This window comes from Dendrobates tinctorius, unplaced genomic scaffold, assembly GCF_039654945.1.
Source record: "Dendrobates tinctorius isolate UK_male_01 unplaced genomic scaffold, ASM3965494v1 ptg000011l, whole genome shotgun sequence".
In the NCBI taxonomy this organism is placed as follows: Eukaryota; Metazoa; Chordata; class Amphibia; order Anura; family Dendrobatidae; genus Dendrobates; species Dendrobates tinctorius.
The window spans coordinates 84,775,001-84,797,999 of NW_027361679.1; the positions used below are offsets into that span (position 1 = coordinate 84,775,001).

Below are 22,999 nucleotides of genomic sequence, written 5' to 3' on the forward strand. Positions count from 1 at the left end.
ACAGTTCTCATATTGTTACTAGGCTTCCCTAATTAATCATTATAGTAGAAAATTACCCCTGGCTCAGATTTCCTTATTACCACCTTACTGTTGCTACGTGATAATCATTACTACTAAGCTAGAATACACATCAAATCCTATTTTATAACATTTCCCAAGAGTTTCTTAAAGTCATAACCCCTGTGACATTATACAGTGACAGTGTATTTCCTCTGTTGCCAAGATCCCATTGTTTAATTCCTATGTTCTTTCCTCAGCTGAGGCTCCTATTGTTACGGTAACTAATGCGCCTGTGCAGCAGCCCAATGGACCCAACACAACAGCAGCATCAACTACAGGTGGGCTACCAAATTCTTTCATGTATTCCCTCATCTATAACTATGCTGATTGGCACTTAGCTGAGTAACATCATTTCATGTTTTATGTTATCAACAGAAGTGAGGCCAACAGTCAGTAGCACAGGACCAGTCCAGACAGTGAGCCAGTCTTCTACCACTACCAATGTGCCCGCCTCTACAGTATCTCCTACAGATGCCACTTCAAAACCATCTACCACAGGTATGCCACCTTTCATGAGGAATTCATATTTAAACATGACTTTCAGGTTTTTCCTTAAGAAACACTTATTATGAAACGATAAGGAAGGAGATGTTGACAGGTCTGTTATTTTTAACAGGTTTCCATATTTAGTAATTTTAATGGAAAATTAACCCTGCTGTCAACAGAACATGGATCATATTTCTTTATACCATTGTACGTTGCACTACTGCTGACAGTAATCATTACTAATAAGCCAGCATACACATTGTTTGCTTAGACACTGTAATTATCTTTATAATATATCTCTCCTCTAAGCTGCAGCTCCATTAGCAGGAGCCACTTAGTGGCTTAGCAACTGCAGACTGGGTTGGACAAGCTTAAATCATTGCGTTAAGCTACTACCCTTGCAGCACAACATTTCTCAAATTACTCATTTAAAACTTGATTTTAGGGATATTTTTTCTGAGTTGACAATTTTCTCATAGTAACTAAGCAAGTTAGTGAATCCGTGGTTGTTTCAAGAGCTGACTAATGATTTCAGCAATATGGACTCTGCACCTTCCGCTCGTCCTCCTGGTTTGGTGTAGGTTACTTTCCTAACAAGGTGAAGCATATGGTTCCTAATAGCTGCACTTTTTTCTTTGCGTCTCCCAACCACGATGTTTAATCTATTATAATGGTTTCTTTTATGTTATAGGGCTATATAATGTCAACTACTTTTAAAAAGGGTGTTCTACTGTCAGCTTCCTTTGGATCAATTGGTATATGGAAGAATAAGAGGCTGAACATGATGGGCTTATATTTCTTTAAACTCTCTATATACAGTAACTGTGTAACATTTACAAAGGTTGAGGAAATTATAGTTCCAGTAAGATTATCATATTTCTTACTTCCGCGTAAAAGAAAAATAGTGGCCAACAGTAATTGTGCTAAACTGTATGTAGCTTTAGGTGTCATTCACATGAACATTTTGCAGTGTTGTGCATCAACATAGTAATTATTGCCAGGGAGAGGATCAGGTCCTATCTTACAGCACTGTAAAATACTTTCCTATCATCATAACTCCGGAGACAATTTATTATTTTCTCTGTTGTCATGATCCCATTGTTTATTTTCAATATTAAACACAATATTAATATTGCAGTTCCATCAACAGGAGCTGTGGTGAGTCCAAAAGTCAGTAGTACAGGACCAGTCCAGACAGTGAGCCAGTCTCCTAGCACTACCAATGTGCCCACCTCTACAGATGGCACTTCAAAACCATCTACAACAGGTATTTTTTATTATTATTATTATTTTTTTTTTATTTATTTATATACCACCATTAATTCCATGGTGCTGTACATGAGAAGGGGTTACATCAAAATACAAATATAACTTACAGTAAACAATCTATCAGTGACAGACTGGTACAGAGGGAATAGGACTCTGCCCTTTTGGGCTTACATTCTACAGGATTATGGGGAAGGAGACAGTAGGTCAGGGGTTGCAGTAGCTCCGATGGTGTTGAGTTACCATGCGGTCATTGCAGATTGTAACATTTTTTGAAGAGAAGGGTTTTCAGGTTCCTTTTGAAGGATCCAAATGAGGTGGATGGGGGATATTCGGGAGAAATCTTGGAGGTGATTGGGTGAGGAGTGAATAAGCGTGGAAGAGAGAAGGAGGTCTTGAGAGGACCGGAGATAACGTGATGGAAGATATTGGGAGATTAGTTTGGAAATATATGGGGGAGAAAGGTTATGTATGGCTTTGTAGATCAGTGTTAGTAGTTTAAACTGGATACGCTGGGAAATTGGGAGCCAGCAAAGGTATTTACAAAGAGGAGAAACAGGAGTGTAGTGAGGAGAGAGATTAATTAATGAGGCAGCAGAGTTAAGGATGGACTGGAGGGGTGAGAGAGTGTTAGAAGGTAGGCCACAGAGGAGGATCAGACAGTAGTACAGGACCAGTCCAGACAGTGAGCCAGTCTTCTACCACTACCAATGTGCCTACCTCTACAGTATCTCCTACAGATGCCACTTCAAAACCATCTACCACATGTATGCTACCTTTATGAGGAATTCATATTTAAACATGACTTTCAAGGTTTTTTTCTTTAAGAAACACTTATTATGATCCCATTGTATAATTCCTATGTTCTTTCCTCAGCTGAGGCTCCTATTGTTCCGGTAACTAATGCACCTGTGCAGCAGCCCAATGGACCCAATACAACAGCAGCATCAACTACAGGTGGGCTACCAAATTCTCTCTTAGATTCCCTCATCTGTAATTATGATGATCGACACTTTGGTAAGTAACATCATTTCATGTTTTATGTTATCAACAGAAGTGAGGCCAACAGTAAGTAGTACAGGACCAGTCCAGACAGTGAGCCAGTCTTCTACCAATACCAATGTGCCAGCCTCTACAGTATCTCCTACAGATGCCACTTTAATACCATCTACCACAGGTATTGCAAAAGACTTTCCTAATGTCATAACCCCTGTGACATTACACAGCAGCAATGTATTTCCTCTGTTGCCAAGATCCCATTTTTTACTTCCTATGTTCTTTCCTCAGCTGAGGCTCCTATTGCTCCAGTAACAAATGCGCCTGTGCCGCAACCCAATGGACCCAACACAACAGCAACATCAACTACAGGTGGGCTACCAAATTCTCTCATATTCCCTCATCTCTAACTATGATTGCACCTTGGTGAGTAACATCATTTCATGTTTTATGTTATTAACAGAAGTGAGGCCAACAGTAAGTAGTACAGGACCAGTCCAGACAGTGAGTCAGTCTTCTACCACTACCAATGTGTCTGCCTCTACAGTATCACCTACAAATGTCATGTCAACACCATCTAATACAGGTATGTTACCTTTATGAGCCATTCATATTTTCACATTACTTTTAATAAAAAAATAAATAAAAACACATATCTGGAAACTGTTAGTGAGGAGCTGTTGATGGATCTAATTTTACTAGTCTTCCCTAATTAGTTATTGTCATGGAAAATTGTCCCTGCTGTCAACAGAACATATATCAGATTTCTTCATTACCACCTTACAACTGCTGATGTTATGATCATTACTAATAAGCCAGAATTCACATTTGCCCATATAGGCACTATTAATATACTTACTGTCTAATATACCTCTTCTCTAGGCTGCAGCTCCATTAACATTAGCCGATGAGTAACTGCAGGCTGTGTTTGGCAAGTTGAAATAGTTGAGTTAAGCTTGAATACCCTGGCAGGACAACATTTGTTAAATTTCCAATTTATAACTTGATCTTAGGGATGTTTTCTCAGATGAGTCAGCAAGTTTTAAACATTTCTCATAGTAACTAAGCAAGTTAAGAACTGAGAGATTCTTTCCAAAGCGGACTGATGATTTCAGCAATATGGACTCCGTACCTATTGTACACCATACAGTTTGATGCAGGCTACTTTGATACCTATATGGAGGCATAAAGTTTACTATTAGCTGTACTTACTTTTTTTTGCATCCCCCAAACTCTGAAGTTTAGTTCATTATAAAAATGTTCTTTATGGTACAGGAGCTATGAAATGACAATTACATTTAAAAGCCTGTTCTGTTATCTTTCTTTTGACTAATTCTTATATGTAAGAATAAGAGGTTGAACTTGATTAGCTTTGGTTTATTTTGATCCTCTATACACAGTATCTTCACAGAAGTGGAGGACAATATAGCTCTAGGAAAATTACCATAATCCTTGCTTTTACATAAAAGAAAAATGGCAGCCAATGATAACTGTACTTTTTATGTAGCTTGAGGTCTCAAACACATGAACATATCACAGCCTTCTGCATTATTATAGTAATTAGTGCCAAGGACAGGATCAAGTCATCTCTCGTAGCATTGCAAAACACTTTCCTATCTTCATAACTTTGGTGACAATGTATTAGTGTATTTCCTCTGTTGCCTAGATACCATTGTTTAATTCCTATGTTCTTTCCTCAGCTGAGGCTCCTATTGTTCCGGTAACTAATGCGCCTGTGCAGCAGCCCAATGGGCCCAATACAACAGCAGCATCAACTACAGGTGGGCTACCAAATTCTCTCTTAGATTCCCTCATCTGTAATTATGATGATCGACACTTTGGTAAGTAACATCATTTCATGTTTTATGTTATCAACAGAAGTGAGGCCAACAGTAAGTAGTACAGGACAAGTCCAGACAGTGAGCCAGTCTTCTACCACTACCAATGTGCCAGCCTCTACAGTATCTCCTACAGATGCCACTTCAATACCATCTACCACAGGTATTGCAAAAGACTTTCCTAATGTCATAACCCCTGTGACATTACACAGCAGCAATGTATTTCCTCTGTTGACAAGATCCCATTGTTTAATTCCTATGTTCTTTCCTCAGCTGAGGCTCCTATTGTTCCAGTAACTAATGCGCCTGTGCAGCAACCCAATGGACCCAACACAACAGCAACATCAACTACAGGTGGGCTACCAAATTCTCTCATATTCCCTCATCTCTAACTATGATTGCACCTTGGTGAGTAACATCATTTCATGTTTTATGTTATTAACAGAAGTGAGGCCAACACTCAGTAGTACAGGACCAGTCCAGACAGTGAGCCACTCTTCTACCACTACCAATGTGCCAGCCTCTACAGTATCTCCTACAGATGCCACTTCAATACCATCTACCACAGGTATTGCAAAAGACTTTCCTAATGTCATAACCCCTGTGACATTACACAGCAGCAATGTATTTCCTCTGTTGACAAGATCCCATTGTTTAATTCCTATGTTCTTTCCTCAGCTGAGGCTCCTATTGTTCCAGTAACTAATGCGCCTGTGCAGCAACCCAATGGACCCAACACAACAGCAACATCAACTACAGGTGGGCTACCAAATTCTCTCATATTCCCTCATCTCTATCTATGATTGCACCTTGGTGAGTAACATCATTTCATGTTTTATGTTATTAACAGAAGTGAGGCCAACAGTAAGTAGTACTGGACCAGTCCAGACAGTGAGTCAGTCTTCTACCACTACCAATGTGTCTGCCTCTACAGTATCTCCTACAAATGTCATGTCAACACCATCTACTACAGGTATGTTACCTTTATGAGCCATTTATATTTTCACATTACTTTTAATGAAAAAATAAATAAAAACACATATCTGGAAACTGTTAGTGAGGAGCTGTTGATGGATCTAATTTTACTAGTCTTCCCTAATTAGTTATTGTCATGGAAAATTGTCCCTGCTGTCAACAGAACATATATCAGATTTCTTCATTACCACCTTACAACTGCTGATGTTATGATCATTACTAATAAGCCAGAATTCACATTTGCCCATATAGGCACTATTAATATACTTACTGTCTAATATACCTCTTCTCTAGGCTGCAGCTCCATTAACATTAGCCGATGAGTAACTGCAGGCTGTGTTTGGCAAGTTGAAATAGTTGAGTTAAGCTTGAATACCCTGGCAGGACAACATTTGTTAAATTTCCAATTTATAACTTGATCTTAGGGATGTTTTCTCAGATGAGTCAACAAGTTTTAAACATTTCTCATAGTAACTAAGCAAGTTAAGAACTGAGAGATTCTTTCCAAAGCGGACTGATGATTTCAGCAATATGGACTCCGTACCTATTGTACACCATACAGTTTGATGCAGGCTACTTTGATACCTATATGGAGGCATAAAGTTTACTATTAGCTGTACTTACTTTTTTTTGCATCCCCCAAACTCTGAAGTTTAGTTCATTATAAAAATGTTCTTTATGGTACAGGAGCTATGAAATGACAATTACATTTAAAAGCCTGTTCTGTTATCTTTCTTTTGACTAATTCTTATATGTAAGAATAAGAGGTTGAACTTGATTAGCTTTGGTTTATTTTGATCCTCTATACACAGTATCTTCACAGAAGTGGAGGACAATATAGCTCTAGGAAAATTACCATAATCCTTGCTTTTACATAAAAGAAAAATGGCAGCCAATGATAACTGTACTTTTTATGTAGCTTGAGGTCTCAAACACATGAACATATCACAGCCTTCTGCATTATTATAGTAATTAGTGCCAAGGACAGGATCAAGTCATCTCTCGTAGCATTGCAAAACACTTTCCTATCTTCATAACTTTGGTGACAATGTATTAGTGTATTTCCTCTGTTGCCTAGATACCATTGTTTAATTCCTATGTTCTTTCCTCAGCTGAGGCTCCTATTGTTCCGGTAACTAATGCGCCTGTGCAGCAGCCCAATGGGCCCAATACAACAGCAGCATCAACTACAGGTGGGCTACCAAATTCTCTCTTAGATTCCCTCATCTGTAATTATGATGATCGACACTTTGGTAAGTAACATCATTTCATGTTTTATGTTATCAACAGAAGTGAGGCCAACAGCAAGTAGTACAGGACAAGTCCAGACAGTGAGCCAGTCTTCTACCACTACCAATGTGCCAGCCTCTACAGTATCTCCTACAGATGCCACTTCAATACCATCTACCACAGGTATTGCAAAAGACTTTCCTAATGTCATAACCCCTGTGACATTACACAGCAGCAATGTATTTCCTCTGTTGACAAGATCCCATTGTTTAATTCCTATGTTCTTTCCTCAGCTGAGGCTCCTATTGTTCCAGTAACTAATGCGCCTGTGCAGCAACCCAATGGACCCAACACAACAGCAACATCAACTACAGGTGGGCTACCAAATTCTCTCATATTCCCTCATCTCTAACTATGATTGCACCTTGGTGAGTAACATCATTTCATGTTTTATGTTATTAACAGAAGTGAGGCCAACACTCAGTAGTACAGGACCAGTCCAGACAGTGAGCCAGTCTTCTACCACTACCAATGTGCCAGCCTCTACAGTATCTCCTACAGATGCCACTTCAATACCATCTACCACAGGTATTGCAAAAGACTTTCCTAATGTCATAACCCCTGTGACATTACACAGCAGCAATGTATTTCCTCTGTTGACAAGATCCCATTGTTTAATTCCTATGTTCTTTCCTCAGCTGAGGCTCCTATTGTTCCAGTAACTAATGCGCCTGTGCAGCAACCCAATGGACCCAACACAACAGCAACATCAACTACAGGTGGGCTACCAAATTCTCTCATATTCCCTCATCTCTATCTATGATTGCACCTTGGTGAGTAACATCATTTCATGTTTTATGTTATTAACAGAAGTGAGGCCAACAGTAAGTAGTACTGGACCAGTCCAGACAGTGAGTCAGTCTTCTACCACTACCAATGTGTCTGCCTCTACAGTATCTCCTACAAATGTCATGTCAACACCATCTACTACAGGTATGTTACCTTTATGAGCCATTTATATTTTCACATTACTTTTAATGAAAAAATAAATAAAAACACATATCTGGAAACTGTTAGTGAGGAGCTGTTGATGGATCTAATTTTACTAGTCTTCCCTAATTAGTTATTGTCATGGGAAATTGTCCCTGCTGTCAACAGAACATATATCAGATTTCTTCATTACCACCTTACAACTGCTGATGTTATGATCATTACTAATAAGCCAGAATTCACATTTGCCCATATAGGCACTATTAATATACTTACTGTCTAATATACCTCTTCTCTAGGCTGCATCTCCATTAACATTAGCCGATGAGTAACTGCAGGCTGTGTTTGGCAAGTTGAAATAGTTGAGTTAAGCTTGAATACCCTGGCAGGACAACATTTGTTAAATTTCCAATTTATAACTTGATCTTAGGGATGTTTTCTCAGATGAGTCAACAAGTTTTAAACATTTTCTCATAGTAACTAAGCAAGTTAAGAACTGAGAGATTCTTTCCAAAGCGGACTGATGATTTCAGCAATATGGACTCCGTACCTATTGTACGCCCTACAGTTTGATGCAGGCTACTTTGATACCTATATGGAGGCATAAAGTTTACTATTAGCTGTACTTACTTCTTTTTGCATCCCCAAACTCTGAAGTTTAGTTCATTATAAAAATGTTCTTTATGGTACAGGAGCTATGAAATGACAATTACATTTAAAAGCCTGTTCTGTTATCTTTCTTTTGACTAATTCTTATATGTAAGAATAAGAGGTTGAACTTGATTAGCTTTGGTTTATTTTGATCCTCTATACACAGTATCTTCACAGAAGTGGAGGACAATATAGCTCTAGGAAAATTACCATAATCCTTGCTTTTACATAAAAGAAAAATGGCAGCCAATGATAACTGTACTTTTTATGTAGCTTGAGGTCTCAAACACATGAACATATCACAGCCTTCTGCATTATTATAGTAATTAGTGCCAAGGACAGGATCAAGTCATCTCTCGTAGCATTGCAAAACACTTTCCTATCTTCATAACTTTGGTGACAATGTATTAGTGTATTTCCTCTGTTGCCTAGATACCATTGTTTAATTCCTATGTTCTTTCCTCAGCTGAGGCTCCTATTGTTTCGGTAACTAATGCGCCTGTGCAGCAGCCCAATGGGCCCAATACAACAGCAGCATCAACTACAGGTGGGCTACCAAATTCTCTCTTAGATTCCCTCATCTGTAATTATGATGATCGACACTTTGGTAAGTAACATCATTTCATGTTTTATGTTATCAACAGAAGTGAGGCCAACAGTAAGTAGTACAGGACCAGTCCAGACAGTGAGCCAGTCTTCTACCACTACCAATGTGCCAGCCTCTACAGTATCTCCTACAGATGCCACTTCAATACCATCTACCACAGGTATTGCAAAAGACTTTCCTAATGTCATAACCCCTGTGACATTACACAGCAGCAATGTATTTCCTCTGTTGACAAGATCCCATTGTTTAATTCCTATGTTCTTTCCTCAGCTGAGGCTCCTATTGTTCCAGTAACTAATGCGCCTGTGCAGCAACCCAATGGACCCAACACAACAGCAACATCAACTACAGGTGGGCTACCAAATTCTCTCATATTCCCTCATCTCTATCTATGATTGCACCTTGGTGAGTAACATCATTTCATGTTTTATGTTATTAACAGAAGTGAGGCCAACAGTAAGTAGTACTGGACCAGTCCAGACAGTGAGTCAGTCTTCTACCACTACCAATGTGTCTGCCTCTACAGTATCTCCTACAAATGTCATGTCAACACCATCTACTACAGGTATGTTACCTTTATGAGCCATTTATATTTTCACATTACTTTTAATGAAAAAATAAATAAAAACACATATCTGGAAACTGTTAGTGAGGAGCTGTTGATGGATCTAATTTTACTAGTCTTCCCTAATTAGTTATTGTCATGGGAAATTGTCCCTGCTGTCAACAGAACATATATCAGATTTCTTCATTACCACCTTACAACTGCTGATGTTATGATCATTACTAATAAGCCAGAATTCACATTTGCCCATATAGGCACTATTAATATACTTACTGTCTAATATACCTCTTCTCTAGGCTGCATCTCCATTAACATTAGCCGATGAGTAACTGCAGGCTGTGTTTGGCAAGTTGAAATAGTTGAGTTAAGCTTGAATACCCTGGCAGGACAACATTTGTTAAATTTCCAATTTATAACTTGATCTTAGGGATGTTTTCTCAGATGAGTCAACAAGTTTTAAACATTTTCTCATAGTAACTAAGCAAGTTAAGAACTGAGAGATTCTTTCCAAAGCGGACTGATGATTTCAGCAATATGGACTCCGTACCTATTGTACGCCCTACAGTTTGATGCAGGCTACTTTGATACCTATATGGAGGCATAAAGTTTACTATTAGCTGTACTTACTTCTTTTTGCATCCCCAAACTCTGAAGTTTAGTTCATTATAAAAATGTTCTTTATGGTACAGGAGCTATGAAATGACAATTACATTTAAAAGCCTGTTCTGTTATCTTTCTTTTGACTAATTCTTATATGTAAGAATAAGAGGTTGAACTTGATTAGCTTTGGTTTATTTTGATCCTCTATACACAGTATCTTCACAGAAGTGGAGGACAATATAGCTCTAGGAAAATTACCATAATCCTTGCTTTTACATAAAAGAAAAATGGCAGCCAATGATAACTGTACTTTTTATGTAGCTTGAGGTCTCAAACACATGAACATATCACAGCCTTCTGCATTATTATAGTAATTAGTGCCAAGGACAGGATCAAGTCATCTCTCGTAGCATTGCAAAACACTTTCCTATCTTCATAACTTTGGTGACAATGTATTAGTGTATTTCCTCTGTTGCCTAGATACCATTGTTTAATTCCTATGTTCTTTCCTCAGCTGAGGCTCCTATTGTTTCGGTAACTAATGCGCCTGTGCAGCAGCCCAATGGGCCCAATACAACAGCAGCATCAACTACAGGTGGGCTACCAAATTCTCTCTTAGATTCCCTCATCTGTAATTATGATGATCGACACTTTGGTAAGTAACATCATTTCATGTTTTATGTTATCAACAGAAGTGAGGCCAACAGTAAGTAGTACAGGACCAGTCCAGACAGTGAGCCAGTCTTCTACCACTACCAATGTGCCAGCCTCTACAGTATCTCCTACAGATGCCACTTCAATACCATCTACCACAGGTATTGCAAAAGACTTTCCTAATGTCATAACCCCTGTGACATTACACAGCAGCAATGTATTTCCTCTGTTGACAAGATCCCATTGTTTAATTCCTATGTTCTTTCCTCAGCTGAGGCTCCTATTGTTCCAGTAACTAATGCGCCTGTGCAGCAACCCAATGGACCCAACACAACAGCAACATCAACTACAGGTGGGCTACCAAATTCTCTCATATTCCCTCATCTCTAACTATGATTGCACCTTGGTGAGTAACATCATTTCATGTTTTATGTTATTAACAGAAGTGAGGCCAACAGTAAGTAGTACTGGACCAGTCCAGACAGTGAGTCAGTCTTCTACCACTACCAATGTGTCCGCCTCTACAGTATCTCCTACAAATGTCATGTCAACACCATCTACTACAGGTATGTTACCTTTATGAGCCATTTATATTTTCACATTACTTTAAATGAAAAAAGAAATAAAAACACATATCTGGAAACTGTTAGTGAGGAGCTGTTGATGGATCTAATTTTACTAGTCTTCCCTAATTAGTTATTGTCATGGAAAATTGTCCCTGCTGTCAACAGAACATATATCAGATTTCTTCATTACCACCTTACAACTGCTGATGTTATGATCATTACTAATAAGCCAGAATTCACATTTGCCCATATAGGCACTATTAATATACTTACTGTCTAATATACCTCTTCTCTAGGCTGCAGCTCCATTAACATTAGCCGATGAGTAACTGCAGGCTGCGTTTGGCAAGTTGAAATAGTTGAGTTAAGCTTGAATACCCTGGCAGGACAACATTTGTTAAATTTCCAATTTATAACTTGATCTTAGGGATGTTTTCTCAGATGAGTCAACAAGTTTTAAACATTTTCTCATAGTAAATAAGCAAGTTAAGAACTGAGAGATTCTTTCCAAAGCGGACTGATGATTTCAGCAATATGGACTCCGTACCTATTGTACGCCCTACAGTTTGATGCAGGCTACTTTGATACCTATATAGAGGCATAAAGTTTACTATTAGCTGTACTTACTTCTTTTTGCATCTCCCAAACTCTGAAGTTTAGTTCATTATAAAAATGTTCTTTATGGTACAGGGGCTATGAAATGACAATTACATTTAAAAGCCTGTTCTGTTATCTTTCTTTTGACTAATTGTTATATGTAAGAATAAGAGGTTGAACTTGATTAGCTTTGGTTTATTTTGATCCTCTATACACAGTATCTTCACAGAAGTGGAGGACAATATAGCTCTAGGAAAATTACCATAATCCTTGCTGTTACATAAAAGAAAAATGGCAGTCAATGATAACTGTACTTTTTATGTAGCTTGAGGTCTCAAACACATGAACATATCACAGCCTTCTGCATTATTATAGTAATTAGTGGCAAGGACAGGATCAAGTCATCTCTCGTAGCATTGCAAAAGACTTTCCTATCTTCATAACTTTGGTGACAATGTATTACTGTATTTCTCTGTTACCAAGATCCCATTGTATAATTCCTATGTTCTTTCCTCAGCTGAGGCTCCTATTGTTCCAGTAACTAATGCGCCTGTGCAGCAGGCCAATGGACCAAACACAACAGCAGCATCAAATACAGGTGGGCTACCAAATTCTCTCATATTCCCTCATCTCTAACTATGATTGCACCTTCTTGGTAAGTAACATCATTTCATGTTTCATGTTATCAACAGAAGTGAGGCCAACAGTCAGTAGTACAGGACCAGTCCAGACAGTGAGTCAGTCTTCTACCACTACCAATGTGCCCGCCTCTACAGTATCTCCTACAAATGTCACGTCAACACCATCTACTACAGGTATGTTACCTTTACCAACAACTCAGATTTTTACATTGCTTTTGGTTTTCTCTTTAAAAAATATATCTATAAACCATCTGGTAGGAGATGCTGACATTTTTTCTGATAGGCTTCACTAATTAGTCATTGTAATGGAAAATTGCCCCTTCTGTTAATAGACTATGGCTCAGATTTCTTCATTACTACCTTACTATTGCTGGCATAATAATCATTACTAATAAGCTAGAATGCTCATTTTCCTATATAGGCCCTGTTAATATACTTATATTATGTATATCCTATTAGCTGCAGCTCCATCAACAGGATCTCCAAACCTAGTGGATTTCACATATAATGTGACTTTGCTAAATGTAACCTACAACCCAGAGCTTGATAATCCATCTTCCGATATTAGCCGCTTCCTGTCAGCTATCCTGATATCACTAGTAAGAAATTTCATATAGTAATCATTTGTCTAAGTCACTATCATATTTGTATATGGTAAATACATTTTCCTTTATTTAATAGAGTGACCAAGTGTTCCATAATACCAGTATAGGTGGAGCATTTACAGGCTGCAGGAATCTTGTGTTCAGGTAAGGCCTAAACTCGCAGCTAAATATGGTGAAATAAATGAGTATATAACCTTAGGATATTAATGACATATGATTAAGAACAGAGATTAAGATGAGAGAATTAGAAAATGTTTTGCAACCCTGCTGACTGTTTGCAGAGAAACTTTTGATGGTTCCCTGGTCTTACCCGAAAATCTTGGCAATTTCAAGAGTGTTGCACCCATCTGTAACAAATTAATTTTTCACTTTTCAGAGTTAGTTAAAGGGAACCTGTCAGCAGGATTGTGCACAGTAACCTACAGACAGGGTCAGCTCGGCGCCGTTATACTAATTACAATAATACCTTGGTTGATGAAATCAGTTTTGTGGTTGTTTCTTAATCTATATTTTCAGTTATATGTTAATGATATTCTCGTGCCCTTGGTGTATGTGATGCTCTGATTATATATTCATAATGCAGACTGCTGACAGGTCACTGGTCCCTCACTGACCTGCCCCCTAGTTTGCATAATGAATATCGAACATGCTGAAGAAAGAGACAAAAAACACTTCTGCAGGCAGGTGGCAGCCATGGCACCTGCTCTGCAGCATAATCACTTGTTTAGTGTGCCAATAATACAGTTTCTTGATGTTACTCAGTTGGGGAAAAAAAAATCTATTTGAAAATGGTGCCCACAGCGCCTGCCCAGTGGCAGCTATCAGTGTTTAACTGTAATCTGACAGCTGCTACTGCGCATGCGCCGGCGGCGCCATTTTACTGGAGATGGAAAAAAAAATTCCTCCTCCAAGATGGGGTTGCAAAGCTTTTTTTGTCTCTTTCTTCAGTATGTTAGATATTCATTATGCAAACTAGCGGGCAGGTCACTGGGGGATCAGTGACAAGTCAGCAGTCTGCATTATGAATACCTAATCAGAGCACACATGCACCAACCCTGCCTTAGGGCACGAGAATCTTATTAACTACAAACTGAAAATAAAGATTAAGAAACAGCCAAAAAACAGAAATGTAGAAATTTTTGCAAATTTATTAAAAAAGAAAACCTGAAATATCACATGGTCATAAGTATTCAGACCCTTTGCTCAGACACTCATATTTAAGTCACATCCTGTCCATGTCCTTGTGATCCTCCTTGAGATGGTTCTACTCCTTCATTGGAGTCCAGCTGTGTTTAATTAAACTGATAGGACTTGATTTGGAAAGGCACATGCCTATCTATATAAGACCTCACAGCTCACAGTGCATGTCAGACCCTCAAGATGGGGTGCAGAGTGTACATTAATGAGAAAAAACTTTTTTGAATTTACCAAATGGCTGCAATGAAACAAAGAGTGTAAAATGTAAAGGGGTTTTAATACTTTCCGTACCCACTGTACATGAGATCTGTCAGTCAATTAGATCATTGCAGAGAGAAGCCTACTGTGGACCATACTGAACTACTCTCATCTCTCCCTATGGTCCCTCACCCAATATGAAAATTATGTTTTCTCTGATACGTCAGGATGCACTGATTCATGCTGGAATAGATTGTGAGGGACGGCCAGGGCTGTAGTCGTGGCCACTAACATCTCTAACAGTATGCCCTGGCCTCCCATTACATAAACACGCTGCCCATCACTCAGCTTACCTGCAGCACCTTTCACAGCTCCATCTGGGTCCTCTGTACGTTTCTGGAGGACTTCAGGATCCACTTTAGAAATAACTGAATCACAGTCCAGTTCAACTTTAAATGGAGCAACTTTACTGAGACTTTTATTATTATTATTATGCATTTATATAGCGCCATTTATTCCATGGCGCTTTACATGTGAAAAGGGGAAATATAGACAAGTATAATAAACATGTGTAAGACAAGGGACACACAAGTACATAAGGAGAGGGGACCCTGTCCGTGAGGGCTCACAGTCTACAGGGATGGGTGAGGATATAGTAGGAGAGGGTAGAGCAGGTCGTGCGGTGGTTCAGTAGACCGAGGATCATTGCAGGCTGTAAGCTTGTCGGAACAGGTGGGTCTTCAGGTTCTTCTTGAAGGTTTCCGTTGATGGTGAGAGTCTGATGTGTTTTGGCAGAGAGTTCCAGAGTATGGGGGAAGCACGGGAGAAGTCTTGTATGCGGTTGTGGGAAAAAGAGATAAGGGAGGAGTAGAGAAGGAGATCTTGAGATGATCGACGGTTGCGTGCGGGTAGGTACCTAGAGACCATGTCACAGATGTATGGAGGAGACAGGTTGTGGATGGCTTTGTATGTCATGGTTAGGGTTTTGAATTGGAGCCTCTGGGTAATAGGAAGCCAGTGAAGGGCCTGGCATAGGGTGGAGGCTGGGGAATAGCGGGGAGACAGGTGGAATAGTCGGGTAGCAGAGTGTAGGATGGACTGGAGCCGAGCCAGAGTGCTAGAGGGGAGGCCAGAGAGTAGGAGGTTGCAGTAGTCGAGGCAGGAGATGATAAGAGCATGCACTAGTGTTTTTGTGGTTCCGTGGTTGAGGAATGAGCGGATCCGGGAAATATTTTTGAGTTTGAGGTGGTAGGAGGAGGAGAGGGCTTGGATATGTGGTTTGAAAGAGAGCGCAGAGTCGAGGATCACCCCAAGGCACCGAGCATGCGGGACTGGGGAAAGAAAGCAGCCATTGACATTGATGGATAGGTGTGGTGGAGGGGTAGAGTGAGATGGGGGAAAGATGATGAATTCTGTTTTGTCCATGTTCAGTTTGAGAAAGCGAGCAGAGAAGGCTGAGATAGCAGACAGACATTGTGGGATTTCAGTCAGTAAGGCGGTGAGGTTGGGTCCAGATAGGTAGATCAGCGTGTCATCGGCATAGAGGTGATACTGCAAACCATAGGATTCTATGAGCTGTCCCAAGCCAAAGGTGTAGATGGAGAATAGTAGGGGTCCTAGGACAGAGCCTTGAGGAACACCAACAGACAGGGGGCGAGGTGAGGAGGTGGTGTGTGAGAGGGAGACACTAAATGTTCGATCTGTTAGGTATGATGAGATCCAGGATAGGGCCAAGTCTGTGATGCCAAGAGATGAGAGAGTCTGTAGCAGGAGGGAATGGTCTACGGTGTCGAAGGCAGAGGACATGTCCAGGAGAAGGAGGACAGAGTAGTGTCGCTTGCCCTTGGCGGTTAGTAAGTCGTTAGTGACTTTAGTTAGGGCAGTTTCAGTTGAGTGATGCGGTCAGAAGCCAGATTGTAACCGGTCAAAGAGGGAACAGGAGGAGAGGTGGGAGGACAGTTCAAGATATACATGCTGTTCCAGTAGTTTTGAGGCGTAAGGGAGAAGAGATATCAGGCGATAGTTAGACAAAGAGGATGGATCAAAGGAGGGCTTTTTGAGGATGGGTGTGATTGAGGCATGTTTGAAGGATGAGGGAAAGACACCATTTGTAAGTGAAAGGTTGAAGAGGTGTGTTAGAGATGGGATGAAGACTGTGGCCAAATTAGGGATGAGGTGAGACGGGAGTGGGTCGAGGGCACAAGTGGTGAGGTGTGATCTTGACAGAAGGGTGGAGAGCTCATCTTCTGTCATGGTGGAGAAGCTGGCTTTTGCAGAACAGGGCTGAGCGGCTAAGAGGGGCATTGGGGACTGCGGGCCAAAGTTTTGTCTGATCTTGTCGATCTTCTGCTTAAAGAAGGAGGCAAAGTCTTCAGCAGAAATGAGAGGAGGGGGAGGAGGTGCTGTGGAACAGAGTAGAGAATTGAAAGTGTTGAAGAGTTGCTTAGGGTTGTGAGACAGGGAGGATATGAGAGATGTGAAGTAAGTTTTGTTTAGCGGCAGAGAGCGTGGACTTAAAGCTGGAAAGGGACTGCTTGTATGCGCTGAAGTGCTCAGTAGAATGGGTTCTCTTCCATCTCCACTCAGCGGCCCTGGAAACCCATCTCAGTTCTTTGGTCAGGCTGGTCAGCCAGGGCTGCCTGTTGATTGTATGAGTTTTGCTCTGTGTGAGGGGGGCAGCCGAATCAAGTGTTGCTGTTATTGTGGTGTTATAAAAAGTGGCAGCAGCATCTGTGTCATGAAGGGAAGCTATGTCTGTAAGAGGGAGAAGGGACTCAGAGAGTGATTGTAAATTGAGGTGTTTGAGATTCCTGCGAGGGTGAGCGAGTTTATGGAACGGGGGTTGCGCAGTAGGGGAGGAGAGGGAAGAGAATGTCAGTAGGTTGTGGTCAGACAGGGGGAGGGGTGAGTTTTTGAGATTAGTGAGGGAACAGAGACGGGTGAAGATAAGGTCCAGTGTGTGACCATCTTTGTGAGTGGCCGCAGAGGACCATTGAGTGAGGCCAAGGGAAGCCGTGAGCGATAGAAGTTTAGAGGCAGCTGGGGTGGAAGTGTCAATGGGGATGTTGAAGTCGCCCATGATGATGGTGGGGATGTCAGCAGAAAGGAAATGGAGTAACCAGGTGGTGAAGTGGTCGAGAAAGGTGGAGATGGCTAGTTCTGGGGGGCGGTGCACCTCGAACGAGGAAAGAGTAGCGGAGGGTGGCAGGAATTGGGGTAAAGGAGCAGGTATCGGAGAGGAGCAAGCCAACTCCTCCACCACGTTTGTTGCTTGGGTGAGGGGTGTGAGAGAGATGGAATCTGCCATAGGAAAGCGCATCTGGAGAGGCTGTGTCAGAGGGAGTGAGCCAGGTTTCGTTGATGGCAAGGAAGGAAAGTTTGTTGGTGATAAAGAGGTCATGGATAAACGATAGCTTGTTGCAGACAGAGCGTGCGTTCCATAGTGCTCCAGGTAGGGGGACCGGGGGGTGGGGGCTGGATGATTAGGTATGAGGTTGTCATGGTTGCAAAAAAGTGTAGAGGTTCATGGCAGGATGTTAGAAATGAGTGTGGGGATGTGTTGAGGAGGGCCAGGATTTGGGGATACATCGCCAGTAGTGTTGAGCGATACCTTCCGATATCGGGAAATATCGGATCGGATTGGATCGGACCGATACCCCAAAAATATCGGATATCGCCTATTCCGATACCGGAAACCATTGCAAGTCAATGAGACACAAATATAGGAATGAAAATAAACCCTTACTTTCCTTGTAGGTTAATTCTACATGAAGGAAAATAACTAAGAATAATGTAGAATGTATTGGGGGAGGTGGAGGAGACATTAAAGGCATAGAGGTTTAGCCCAATCAAATGGAATAGCAGGAATTAATTTTTTGACGTTCGGAGTTACAAAGATATTGACTGTGTTAAGTTTTTTTATATTTTGTCAGATATTTATGTTTCACTACTTCCATGCTCTTCACCTTCTTTTTTACTTCTCCCACACTTTCTCCTTCATCATCCTCTTCAGGGTCATCTTCTTGGTCTTCTTCGGGGTGGTCTTCAGGGTCGTCATCTCCAGGGTCGTCGTTTTCGGGGTCGTCGTCTTCTTCGGGGTGGTCTTCAGGGTCGTCGTCTTTAGGGTCGTCATCAGGGAGATCCAGAGTGATTACCAAAAACCATTTCAAAAAGCTTGAACTTGGAAATGCAGCAGAAGGTACAAGAAGGCAGAGGAACTGCTGAGAACCAGCTGACGGTACTGGAACCTGGATGGGTAGCCGAAGGTATAAGACCCAATGGAACTACCGAGGACCAGCTGATGGTACTGGAACCCGGTTACTAAGCAGGATTTACTTGTGCCAGAAAGCACTACCAAGGACCAGCAGACACTGGTGGAACTCGGATACCGAGAAGGAGGCACCTAAGCCAAAGCTTCTGCCTGGAACCAGCTGACGTTACTGGAACCCAGGGGGACATATTCAAGATTGACTTCCAAAGAACCAGCTAATGGTACTGGAACTCAGATAGGCAGCAGAAGGTACACATGAAAAAAAAAGTTGCAAGGCCGCGAGCCGGCTGGAGTAACCGAAACCCACAGTCCTACAGGGGGAGCTTGTCCTATTGGCACTATGGAACCAGCCTTCATTGCCAGATCCCGCAGCCCACATAGGAAGCACCTAAACTGCAGGCACCATAGAGTTGGCTAACCTGACCGCAACACGACAGTGCAACGTATTGGAGGCAAAGTGACGTTGACACTACCCGGAAACAGCAGGCGTGCTGGAACCAGGCTGGGCAGGAGGGAGTACCCATGCCAAAGACACTTCTGAGCAGCAACTGGCGGTGTTGGAGCCCAGGGATTACAGTAAACACAGAGTGTAGCCAGAGGCCTAATTGGAGCAAGTTTAATATCTGTAGTAGTGTGAATGTGGACAGAGCAGGAGAAATTGCCGGACACACAGCAGGGGATCAGCTGACATTACTGAACCCCAATAACACTGGAGCATGTGTTGACTGTGCAGACGGCACTTATGAGCAGCAACTGGCGGTGTTGGAGCCCAGGGATTACAGTTCAGGTAGTAGAAACATGAACACAACAAGAGACCTGGATACTGTTGCCAACCATTTATTTAATCTGGAAGAGGACTGGCAAATTCCTGCGAGATCCAGGCCTTGTTCATTTTCAGAAAAGTAAGCCGGTCAACGTTATCGGAGGATAGTCGCATGCAACGGTCTGTTAGTACACCACCTGCAGCACTAAAGACACGTTCCGATAATATACTAGCAGCAGGGCAAGCCAGCACCTCCAATGCATACTGGCTAAGCTCTGGCCATGTATCCAGCTTAGAGACCCAAATCTTGAAGGGGGAAGTGCTGTGTGGGAGAACACTGAGAGGGCAAGACATGTAGTCTGTCACCATCTGATGGAAACGTTGCCTCCTGCTGACTGGAGCCGTCTGTGATGGTGTAGACATTTGTGGCGGGGACACAAAACTTTGCCACATTTGGGCCATACTGGTCTTGCCTTGTGCTGAGGCGCTGTTTCTGCTCTCTCTTTGTGCAGAGCTTCCTCCACTGCCTCAACGCACTGAGCTGCTTTGTAAAGCACTAGCAGCACTGCTCTTGGGTGGAATGGAGAATGGAGAACATGATGGAATGCACCAGTGTGTCTTGGTACTCCCGCATTTTACGCTCCCGGTTCAACAGTGTTATGAGGCTTTGTAAGTTGTTCCGGTAGCGAGGATCTAGGAGGGTGTACACCCAATAATCAGCCGTGTTGAAAATGTTGGCAATGCGGCGGTCGTTTCTTAGGCACTGCAGCATGAAATCAACCATGTGCTGCAGACTGCCAACTGGCCAAGAAACGCTGTCCCCTGCATGAGGCATCATCTCTGCCTGCTCTACATCACCCCACCCTCGCTCTACATACTGACTACTAGAGCATTGTGTACCTCCTGTTAGGAATCTGGGTCCTTCTATGCCTATTCAGGAACCCAGATTCTCACATTTATCTCCAGAGGCTAAGTCCTTTTTCCCAGCTTCTGAGCATACTCACGGGACGAGCTCTCATTGGAGTTCAGGAGTCAGGTGCTCAGGTCCTGCTCCTGATTTCATTGGTTCTGCTCTGGGCTCTGGAGATTTCTGGAAGGTAACGTACGCTATAAAAAGTGCGCATGGCTGTTCCGCCATGCGCTAGTATTTTCATACTGCTGCTGTGTGTATGGTGATGGATGCTTGGACTGGTGATTGACTCATTAAGAAACCCCTTCCCTCTGATAATACATCTGTGAGTGTGTGTGGGATTCAGTCTCAAGCAGCGCTAGCACCAGCGCGCTCAAGCCTCACCTGTTGCAGCAGCCTGCGCCATGCATTGCGCCAGCGTCTTTGCAGCGCTTTTTCCAGCGGCTCTGTTCCTGCCGCGCTGCAGCCCAGTGTGCGTTCGCGGTTGCAACGCCACTGCGTCAGACGTTTATCGGTAGGTCTAGACGGAGTCAGGCCTGTCACTCTTGGCGACTCCTGTGATCCTATACCACGTCTGTCACGCTGAGCTTCTGTGAAGGTAAAACAGACTCAGCGTTTTTGTATATGTGTTTTACTTGCAGCTCTGTGTGTGAAACAGACTGCTTCAGCGTTACTTTACATATGTTCATGCTTGCAGCACTGTGAGTACAACAGAGTTTGCTTTTGTGCACCAGGTGCAGTTTAACCCTGTGCACATTACCGTCCTTGTGCTCTGCCTCTTTAGCAGCGGTTTCTACATCTGCCGGACGGTGGACCCGGGCGGCGAACACGTTTTATTTATATTTATATTTAGCGTGTTCCGCCGACCATAACACAATACTAGCGCCCGGGTCTGGCTAAAGATGGCAGACCAGCAGCAACTGTTGCAGTGCGTATGTCCATGTCCGCCCTTGCGCTGACAGTTACCCGCCTCCCGTTGCCCGAAAAATATTCTGGGGATGGCCCCTCCTGCAGGGGTTTTAGCAGCCAGTGCTCAATCCATCTGGAGCTGCTGGCTGCGCAATTCCCTACAGAGCGGGCCAAGGTGGCCTTTATTATATCCCTACTGTCGGGCAAGGCGCTGGAATGGGCTATGCCGCTATGGGAGCGTGGTAATCCGGATGTTCAGACCGCGGCTAATCTGCTAACAGCTATCAAGCAGGTGTTTCTCGGTCCACGGGTGACACACAATACCTCTCTCCAACTGCTCGCCTTGTCTCAGGGATCACTCTCAGTCAGCCAATACGCCGTCCGTTTTCGGACACTGGCGTTTGAGTTAGAGTGGTCTGACAAGGCACTGATCCCAGTTTTTTGGAGAGGATTAGCAGAGCACGTGAAGGATGCTCTCTCTACTAGAGAGATCCCTACCACTCTGGAGGAGCTAATCTCCATCTCCTCCCGTATCGACCTCCGCTTTTCGGAGTGTGGTATGGAGAGGTACTCCGGCTCCCAAATTTTTTGAGCCCCTGGACCTGCCCGAGCCAGAGGTTCTACCTCCCGAGCCCATGGAGGTGTCTCGCGCCATTTCTGAGACATGTCCGGCTCAAGAGTCCATATGCGGTTGTCACAATCCACTCGCTGCTTCCCAGGAAGACAGCGTCCCGCAATGGTCTGACTGTGAGTCGGCAGGCGAGACTTTTGTTCCTCTTCACCAGCGGCCTAAAGTTCTCGCGTGGGCACACACGCCAAATGCGGACAGCCATCATGGCTATATGCAGACCACGAAGTCACTGGCCGGTTCGTATTGGTGACGGACAGGGCTCGGGATGTAAAAAGTTCATTCGGGCATGCACCCTATGTGCTCGGGACAGCCTTCCCGAACGGAGTGTGGCTACACCCGCCGATACACGGCGGCGCCTTCCTAAAACTCCGGCTCCCATTGTCTCCCGGGTGTCCCTCTTGAGACCTGGCGACCTGGCCTCCGCTGATACCGTCCACGTGTCCCGGTTTTCGGTTTCACCTGCCGGGACATCAGGCTCGCCTTTTGACGAGTCTGAGGTTTGTACCACTGTCGGGCACAGGCTGATGGATCGGAGGTTTCAGGGAGGAGGGGGCCCTAGGAGGGGGGTAATGTTAGGAATCTGGGTCCTTCTATGCCTATGCAGCAACCCAGATTCTGACATTTATCTCCAGAGGCTAAGTCCTTTTTCCCAGCTTCTGAGCATGCTCACGGGACGAGCTCTCATTGGAGTTCAGGAGTCAGGTGCTCAGGTCCTGCTCCTAATTTCATTGGTTCTGCTCTGGGCTCTGGAGATTTCCGGAAGGTAACGTACGCTATAAAAAGTGCGCATGGCT

The 22,999-nt window shown here is 42.9% G+C and overlaps 2 protein-coding genes and 1 long non-coding RNA gene across 3 annotated transcripts in view; all 3 read left to right on the forward strand.

Annotated features, from left to right (window-relative positions):
• LOC141100417 (uncharacterized) overlaps window positions 1-9,107 on the forward strand; it is a 13,155-nt gene extending 4,048 nt beyond the window's left edge. Inside the window, exons 9-28 of the mRNA XM_073588909.1 lie at window positions 258-338; window positions 436-558; window positions 605-658; window positions 2,689-2,769; window positions 2,867-2,989; window positions 3,100-3,180; window positions 3,272-3,394; window positions 4,509-4,589; window positions 4,687-4,809; window positions 4,920-5,000; window positions 5,092-5,214; window positions 5,325-5,405; window positions 5,497-5,619; window positions 6,734-6,814; window positions 6,912-7,034; window positions 7,145-7,225; window positions 7,317-7,439; window positions 7,550-7,630; window positions 7,722-7,844; window positions 8,959-9,107. Coding sequence (XP_073445010.1) covers window positions 258-338; window positions 436-558; window positions 605-658; window positions 2,689-2,769; window positions 2,867-2,989; window positions 3,100-3,180; window positions 3,272-3,394; window positions 4,509-4,589; window positions 4,687-4,809; window positions 4,920-5,000; window positions 5,092-5,214; window positions 5,325-5,405; window positions 5,497-5,619; window positions 6,734-6,814; window positions 6,912-7,034; window positions 7,145-7,225; window positions 7,317-7,439; window positions 7,550-7,630; window positions 7,722-7,844; window positions 8,959-9,107 — 2,039 coding nt within the window. The remainder of the gene's footprint in view (window positions 1-257; window positions 339-435; window positions 559-604; window positions 659-2,688; window positions 2,770-2,866; window positions 2,990-3,099; window positions 3,181-3,271; window positions 3,395-4,508; window positions 4,590-4,686; window positions 4,810-4,919; window positions 5,001-5,091; window positions 5,215-5,324; window positions 5,406-5,496; window positions 5,620-6,733; window positions 6,815-6,911; window positions 7,035-7,144; window positions 7,226-7,316; window positions 7,440-7,549; window positions 7,631-7,721; window positions 7,845-8,958) is intronic.
• Window positions 9,108-9,148: 41 nt separating this feature from the next.
• On the forward strand, window positions 9,149-10,859 carry LOC141100146 (uncharacterized). Its single transcript, XR_012234613.1, has 4 exons — window positions 9,149-9,259; window positions 9,370-9,450; window positions 9,542-9,664; window positions 10,779-10,859. It is a non-coding gene; the product is annotated as an uncharacterized lncRNA (long non-coding RNA).
• Window positions 10,860-10,901: 42 nt separating this feature from the next.
• The window catches only part of LOC141100422 (mucin-16-like), a 55,005-nt gene continuing 42,907 nt past the window's right edge, over window positions 10,902-22,999 (forward strand). Inside the window, exons 1-7 of the mRNA XM_073588923.1 lie at window positions 10,902-11,079; window positions 11,190-11,270; window positions 11,362-11,484; window positions 12,599-12,679; window positions 12,774-12,896; window positions 13,182-13,321; window positions 13,404-13,471. Coding sequence (XP_073445024.1) covers window positions 10,902-11,079; window positions 11,190-11,270; window positions 11,362-11,484; window positions 12,599-12,679; window positions 12,774-12,896; window positions 13,182-13,321; window positions 13,404-13,471 — 794 coding nt within the window. The remainder of the gene's footprint in view (window positions 11,080-11,189; window positions 11,271-11,361; window positions 11,485-12,598; window positions 12,680-12,773; window positions 12,897-13,181; window positions 13,322-13,403; window positions 13,472-22,999) is intronic.